The sequence below is a fragment of the Calonectris borealis genome, chromosome 10, assembly GCF_964195595.1.
Source record: "Calonectris borealis chromosome 10, bCalBor7.hap1.2, whole genome shotgun sequence".
NCBI lineage: Eukaryota > Metazoa > Chordata > Aves > Procellariiformes > Procellariidae > Calonectris > Calonectris borealis.
This window is the reverse complement of record NC_134321.1, coordinates 19,738,634-19,746,667: the sequence shown is the minus strand read 5'-3', so window position 1 is coordinate 19,746,667 and position 8,034 is coordinate 19,738,634. Positions and strand designations below refer to the sequence as shown.

General features: G+C 45.6%; 1 protein-coding gene across 10 annotated transcripts in view; it reads left to right on the top strand.

The window, feature by feature from the left end:
- The first annotated feature begins 1,325 nt into the window (after positions 1 to 1,325).
- The window catches only part of DCAF1 (DDB1 and CUL4 associated factor 1), a 53,976-nt gene continuing 47,267 nt past the window's right edge, over positions 1,326 to 8,034 (top strand). For 6 of the 10 annotated variants that reach the window (XR_012675082.1, XR_012675081.1, XR_012675083.1 and 3 more), the window contains exons 1-2: positions 1,328 to 1,509; positions 6,692 to 6,809. Coding sequence is in view for 6 of the 10 variants with exons in the window: in XM_075159259.1 (XP_075015360.1) it covers positions 6,700 to 6,809 (110 nt within the window). In the remaining 4 variants the exon portion in view is untranslated. Of the gene's footprint in view, positions 1,510 to 1,946; positions 2,143 to 2,232; positions 2,288 to 6,691; positions 6,810 to 8,034 lie in introns of those variants that run through there. The other 4 variants (XR_012675084.1, XM_075159264.1, XM_075159260.1 and 1 more) reach the window with 4 other exon arrangements.

The following is an 8,034-nucleotide window of genomic DNA, read 5'->3' as shown; positions in this document are numbered from 1 at the left end:
GCCCTTTGAACTTGGTTGATGAGGAGATGGGAGTGCTAACCTCTGCAGCCTCTTCCTGAACAGCTCTGTGGCTGGCCTAGAGGCTGCTGGCTGCCTTGCAGGGGGAGAAGAAAGTCCAGCTGTGGATGTGCTGCTCTTCCCTGTATAATAGTGCTGCAGGCAGGTCTGATACCTTTGATCCTCCAACCAGCCATGGGTGCATGGGTGAGAAGTGTACCCTTTTAGGTCTTCCTCCCTCTCAGAAATGGTAACCTTGCTGAGAGTGCATAGATCTTCTCCATGTGTAACTTGATATACCAGGGGCAAGGGACAGTGCAGAATAACAACTTATTACCACTGTAAAAGCACACAGTGCCCCCCAAAGAGCTGGGCTACTTCCACCACGGAGCCAACAGACAAGGAAAAAAAATCTCAGAGGAATGGAAGACTTTACATGGGGAAAGCAAACAGGGATGGGGCTACACAATGCTGAGGGGTTTCTCTACACACAGACTTTCTCTCATTGCATAGCTTCTCCTGTGGGGTGTCACATGAAAGGACTGGGGAGAGGACGGACTCCCGCAGCCGGGAGGAAGGGTGGGGATGTGGGAAGAGGAGCTTGCCCTAGAGGCCCCGGGGAGCCTGAGAAATCCTTCAGTCCAGCCTCCGCTTCCTGCTGTGGGGCATGGCCCAGGGCGGAGGTGGAGGTGGGTGCTTGGCACTGCTCTGGGGTTTGGCTTCTGCTGCCAAAAACGGTCCCCGTTTAACTGGGAAGAAATAGGATGATGTTCCTGTCTTGCAGATAAGAGGAGAAACCACTCTGGAGAGGGAGCGAAGGCAGGCGTGCTCGTCATCTAAGCTCATCTTCAAGCTGCCCTCTCGCTAAAACACCCCGCTGCCTACCTGGAAGTAACGTTAAGCAGGTGAACAATGCACAAGTGAACGTTCAGCCTTGACGTGAGAAAGGCAGAAAAAGACACAGCTGGCAACAGTCCCTGCCATGCCCGTTGGGGCTGGAGGATGGGATGGCGGCGTGCCCGTCGCTATGCCGCTGTCGGGGCAGAGACCCCGGTATCGGGGCCGGCAGCCGCTGCTCAGCGGCTCCTCAGGGCCACCTGGAAAAAGCAGGGTAAATAGCCTCGCCTCTCTCCCAGGAAAACACCCCTTCGCCTACGAGCCGCCGCAGCCGCGGTGCTCTGGGCTGGGCTGAGCTGAGGGGGCGCAATGGCGGCGCCCGCAGCGAACTACAACTCCCAGCCTCCTCCGCGGCGCCGCCTTCGACAGGCGCATGCGCAGAGGGCTCACCCCACGCGAACTCCGTTTCCCGGGAGGCCGAGCGCGAGGCCCTTGCCACATCCTCCCCCTCCCTCACCGCGGCTCGCAACGCCGCCTCGCGCGTTGTGACGCGACCCCTAGCGTGGTGACGCGCAAAGTGTGTGCCCGCCATAGCAATCGCGGCCGCCGCGGGGTGTGCGGGGCCGAGCGCAGGGGCCGGGGGCAGCGGCGGCGACCCAGCGGGGCATCGGGCAGGTACGGGGGCGCCGGGCTGGGGGGGGCTTCGCCGCGCCGCCGCCGCGCTTCCCCCGGGCCGGGCCCGGCCGGTTGGCGGCCGCGGCCTCCGCGCCGGGCAGGGGGAAGGGGTCGCCTCAGGCCCTGAGGGAGCCGTCAGGGGGGGCGGGTTGGCCTGCGCGCCCCGCCCCCGCGCTAGGGGGCGCCCTCCGGCGCGGCGAGGGGCGGCGGGGGCCCAGCGGGGCGCCGCGCCTCGTCCCCCCGCGGCCTGTCAGCCTCCCGGCGCGGGGGGCGGGCCTGCGCCGCGCCCGCCCTGCCCGCCCCGGTCCCCCCCCGCCGGCCGGCCCGCCCCCTCCGCCGGGGCTCTTCTTCCTGCGGCGCCGGGGCCCGCGGAGGCACCGCTCCGCGCGGGGCTCCGCCGGGCCTGCTCGGGAGGAGAGGCTCTCCGGCTTGGGGTTCCCCCCACCCCCTTTGCTAACCTTTAAACCTTCGTTTCGAACGGGCAGCGCCGGCGGTTCCTCCCGTTGCGCCCGCAAGGCGCGCCGCGGCGAGCGCCTGCACGCTGGGGGCGTGCTGCCGTGTTAGACCCCGTAGGAGCTGTCATTAGCTGCACGCTGCCCTTGCCAGATCGAGCCTCGGCGCTCCTCGGGGGAGGTACGGTCCTCGTGCTTTTCTCGCTAGCAGCGTAAAGAGGAATTGATGTTGAAACGGAGCGTTGTTTTTTTACCTTCCTTTGTAGAGAGCAGCAGTTTGTTCCTGTTTTTTGTGCTTGTCCTGGCAGATCAGCACATAGTTCCAGGTTTGTTTTGTAAAAGCAGAAATTACAGGAAACTAAATAACTTCATCGTTCTCCCTGGCCTTAAAAATATTCTAACTGTAAAAAATTACGAATTTTTAAACAACTATTTAAAGCAACATTAGGAATGTGTTCTGTAAGAACAGTCAAATTGGAGTTCTGTTAGGGGTTAAAGTGGGCAGTTGAACAAACGAGGACTTCTCTCTGAGCTGCACTCACGTATGAGACCAAAGCATGATTTTATTCTCCGTAGATTGTGAAGATTCTGTTAGTTCGGGGCATGCTTTCTTCCACAAGTGAACTTCAGTGTTGACAGTTCATTATGCTTCAGCATTAACTTTGGCATGGTTATGTCAGACTCAACAGGTTTAGGCAAATAGCTGTCTGGTATCTCATCCATTTAAAGAATAATTGTGATGAGAGGGAGATTCTTTTTAAAAAAGCAAGGAATTCTTTGTGTTAAAACATAAATATGGAAGAACATATAGATATACTGCTTGGCTTGCTATGTATTTAACTAGATTCCAACACACAAGTTCTTCATTTTCCCTTACAGTGTTATATTGTTACGTTAGACTTCTCATCTACATTGTGTCCTCAGCCGTACTTAGAATCATGTTTAGGAACAAAATGAAACTTGATTATTTAAGCTAGGTCAAAGTGTAGTTATTAGAATTTGAGTTAGCTCTATACATGTGGATGTGCAAATCCTCTTGTAATTTTTGTCCACGTATGAATTTAAATGTGCAATCTTTCTACAAAGTTGATTAAAATTGATTTTTTTTTTCCTAAGGTATGATTTTTGGTTTTGTTATGTGGCTGTTTCATTTTCCATTTAAATTGCTAAGGTATGGATTTTGCATTTGTTTCCAAGTAACTAAATTGTTGGTTTTCAGATTTTACAAATAGATTAATCTTCACCTAAGCGGTGTCATACTTTAAAATGCATATCTGTATTGAAGTCAGTGTGTTCGGAACCTCACAATCCTTTTCATGAACACAACACAAAATCAATAAGTGGAGGAGCGAAAGGGTGAAGCTGAACTGCTTGAACCGTACTGTGCACTTATCAAGGTTTGCAGTTAGAGGTCAGTGGGACTTGTATTTCTTCGTTGTTCAGAGATGTCTGACTAAGGTGACTCAAGCACAAGTCTGAGATTTCAGAAACGTGAGTACTTCTAGGTATCTGTGTCTGAATACTTCTTTGGGTTTCCCTTTTCTGTCAAATTTTTACATCTAAGTTCAGAAGAGTAAAATGCTCACAAAACCTGTGCTATGATATTGGAATACTAAGTAGTGTTCAATATTAAAGCAGTACTGCGTGCACCACTGTGCTGAAACACGCATATGCAGATTTTCAGTGCGAGTGTTCACAGTGAGTGATAGTTAAGGTTGTAAATATTTGTCTTTCAAAGTCAAATTCTTTGAGTAAGTGCCTTATGTTTTGTTTATATCAGTTCTATTGATTCTAAATATGATATTTTGACAATAATGGTGTTTCAAAAAAAAATTCCATTCCTTAGCTTATTAGATATTATAATTGAAATCTGCATTAGGCCATGATTTTCAAAACTTATTAAAAACAAATTAAAAACCCCTATGGATTTAAATCCACAGTGAGGTAGCTGCTCCCTGTTCTGCTAGTTCCTGGAGAGCAATTTAAGATCGAATTTGTTCACCAGCTTGTCCAAGGGAAATAGTGAAAGTCAGAGTTGCTCTCACAGGCCTTCCTCTCCAACAGGCTGGGTACATTTCTGACAGTTACAGTTTAGTTCATGCCATTTATGATCTTGTCCTTTCTGCAGACTTCTTCACTTTGATTTAAGATGGAATTCTTGCAAAAAGCGAGCGCAGTAGGAATTGGTTTGGTTCTTGTATTTAAAAAGTCATTCACCTGTCATAATATTCCATCCATATGTATTTTACTGCTAACATGCGTTAGTATGAGAACTGTGAAAGTAGATGCCTTGGCGAGACATTTACTTTCATTGCTGTGTGCCTATAGAAAGGGTGGCATTTTTATGTTTTAACTTTATTTCAGAAAAATGCTTGTGCATCAGCACCAGTTATTTAGATGCATAATGTGCATTAAGTGAGGTAATAGTCCAGGTTTTAGGGACAGCTGGGATTTTTCTATTTTCACTTGGTTATGGTATGGCACTGGGTGTCCCAGAAGGCAATGTGAGCAGTTCCTGTGGTCTTCCTGAATGCAACTTTGTTGACCTGTTGCAGGTATTGCTGGACCTTTCTTGTTTGCTAGCTGGAATAATTAAGGGTTGTTAGGGGAAGTAAACTATTCTTCAGATGGCAGAAGAGCCTGTACAGGCCTTACACAAGCTCTGGGGACACAAGGCACTTTCTTCTGTATCCCTTGGGTATAGAATGAAGGTGGAGATGTCTGAAACGATTGAATGCAGATACCGTTACAGCACTTACATTCTGAGGCTCAGAGTAGGTTTGTCTGAATGTTTATCTGTGATATTTAAAAGCTCAGAAGTGCTGCTGGCAAGTGTTGTTGAGTTAATGAAAAAAGGAATAGAGCTTTATGAGCTTGGAATAGTTTTCCTTTTCAAAGGTGTTTCAGGATGTGTACGTGTGCGTATGCAATCTCATTATGTTTTGTTGCCTGCATTTAGGTAGTGTTTTTTCCAAAGCACTTTATGCATTTGCATCAAATTTCCCAGTCTAGTTCTGTGATGAATGAATAATGAATGCTCTAGATAAAATCATAACTACTTGTCATTTAGAAAACATCATCTTCCTTTATGCTTAGGAAGGTTTTTTGTTAGCATGTGCTCATTTCATATAGTACTTATCAAAACGGTGTTCTTCAGACTGGGTGTCTTGTAGTCACAGGTTTATTTTTCCATAGTCTTTGGGTGATGATTTTTGTGCAGTTTCTGCCGGTTTCATCTTCAGCCGGGTTGTTGTCTCCCATTTAACTAACCAGTCACAATACATTAAACTTGGAAGCACTTATGAGACAGCAGGTAGAGCTGTAGGGTTGTTCATCCATTCCCAGAGTGAGAAAAGGTTTTAAACCAATTAGAGGTATCCAGCACTCAGTTAAACATGGCGATTTTTTTCACAATGAACTTGGGCTATAAATGCTTATGTAATCCATGCTGACCTAGGGCTCCCTTCATAGTCTGTGATTTGACTGATTCCTGAATATGTATTTCAGGAGCTGATGTGTATGTCACTGTCTTAAACAGTATTTAACATTGTTTTGGAAAGTTCTTTCTCTGGGTCAGTTATGACAAATGGATATTTAATCTCATGGCAGATGGATATTGGCCGTGTTACGGCTAATGAAATGCTGGAAGTTCTTGTGTGTTTTCGGACGTGAAGGAATTTCTTTTGCTTTGATTTCTCCCCCCCATCTCCAATACAAGGTCAATTTATAAATTAGGATTGGGTGTTCCTTCCTCCTGAAGTTGCAACTCTTCACAGCAATCACAGTCTGTCAGATTGGAAACTAAGCGCATGGCAGTGTTTTGAGGCAGATTGTGTTCTAGTTTGGTCTGTTGATATTTCTAGTAGATTTTTATCAGACTGACAAAAATTGAAATTTAGAGGCTTAAACAGAATCTAGAGTGATAGTTCCCTTCATTAAATGGTACCTTAACAAGTCACTCAGTATTGTAGGGGGATCCCACATTTGAGGATGGGAAGATAAATCTGTCAGCTGCTGTCTTGCAAGTAAAGGCTGATCAGCCTGAAGTAATTGCTCCAGTGACCATTCTTCCCTCTCACTAGAGCCACTGACTGTTCTTGGAAACCTTGAACAAGTAGTGATGCAGCGACCTGCTCCGTTTCCCAAATACCACTCTTTTGGTGCTCCTTCCACTGCCCGCAGTTGCTCAGTGCTGCTGCCTTCTGCCTCCTTGGCAGTGTGAAGGCAATATGATTCTTGGCACTTTCACTGCTGTCTGGAGGGTGTTAAACTGGAATAATGACACTGATCGTAATCTTGCTGCCCTAGCTTTGTTGTTTCTTCAGTAAATCCCTGAGCAACAACAAAGGACTAACTCAGGTCTGCTCATGGAATTGAGGTAGAGTTTTAAAAAGCTTCAATGCTGAACACACTTGTGGTTAGGTGTGCATACTTCCCATCATGGTCAGGGTTGTCATATACCAGTTAAGACTTGTGTTCAGAGCATGCGCATGTTCTTTATTCTTCAGGCAAAGGACCAAAAAGAAACATCCAACTTTTAAAGTGAAGTTCAGCAGTATTCTGTCACATAATCTTCTCTTTCTCACTCCTTGTTGCTGAGTATTTACTTACCTCTTCCAAATGACTTGTGATCTTTGATTTAGATTATTTTAATGCATATGGCAAAATTGTGTGGGATTTCTTGCTCATTTTTCTGCCCTTTTTTTTTGTTGTTGTTACCTCTGCCTTAGACTAAGCCATGACTTCAGGATCTGGGCATGTGGACTCCAAGGCTGAGCTCACTGCTTTGCTTGAGCAATGGGAGAAAGAACATGGCAGCGGGCAAGACATGGTCCCTATTCTCACCAGGTAAGATCTATTATTAAATAAATTCCTAAATCTGCGTATCTGAAGTTACTTGACAGCAGCTTTTACCATGTTTTTGCTTGAGGTTTTTACATACCCGATGACCTGTTGGTAATTCATTTTCTTGGTCTGGAAGTTGAACTGTAAGTGTGGTATTTAAATACGCACAATTTTTTGGTAAGAAATTTATATTGTAAAGATCTTACGCAGACTGTCTTTAAAACATGAATTTAATTCTCTGAAAAAATAGAAGTCAGGGAAATCATTAAATAGTTGAAATAACTTTGGAATCCTCACCTGAAGCTTGTAAAACATTGATCAAGATCAAAAGCTATGAGAATGTTGTTCCATCAGAGTGGTGGTGTGGGGTTTGTGATTGTAGTAACATTGATCAGATTAAATGAAAGGATGAGAGTGACTCATTGGATGAATCAAGGGGATTACATTGTGAAGATTTTATTGAAGCTCATAGGGCATGTTTAAAGTGAAATTTTAAAACTTGATGATTAATTTTTCTTTAAACTGGATGTTGATTGACTGGCATTGTATTGTATACGTGAGGAAAATATTCCCTGGACCAATAAATTATTTTAGGAGATGTGTAGGTACTAGTAACACCATTAATTATAAGACATCCTCTATTACAAGAGAAATGTTTGAATTATCAATTGCATTTGTGGTTTCCCAAGCCAGGCCTCTCTTGGGCAAACTGATACTACTCTTGCTTTAACGGGAGATTCACAGAAATTCCACCCAATTCCTCCCTGTGCCTCTGCTGGCAGACCTGTGGCCTGCCTCGTATACGCAGAACGACTTACTGCAATTGTACATTAAGAGCAATCCAGCTTTCTGTACTGCGCTGCTCTGCATTGTTGGGTCAGACAAGTCAGTGCACAGATTCTGAGCTGGCACTGGGTGGAAATAACAGGAATCTGGTGGATCTTCTTTGCACAAATCTGTGCTATGCCTCACCTACTGGGCACAACTTTTTTGCTGTTCTTACTATGTTTTAAAAATAGCAGCACAGAAGAGGAGAATGAACAGCAGAAAGCCAATCCTAAATACTTGAAAATCATGAGACATGTTTGGTGTATCTTTGTGTATTGTCTGATTTGTGTCTTGAAGGAAACATATGTGCTATTTCAAGGCTTTTTCTTGCAGGCATAAACAGCAGAAGTTTACTATATTCTAAGAAATTTAAAGAAATTTGAATTAAACGTGTCTTTTC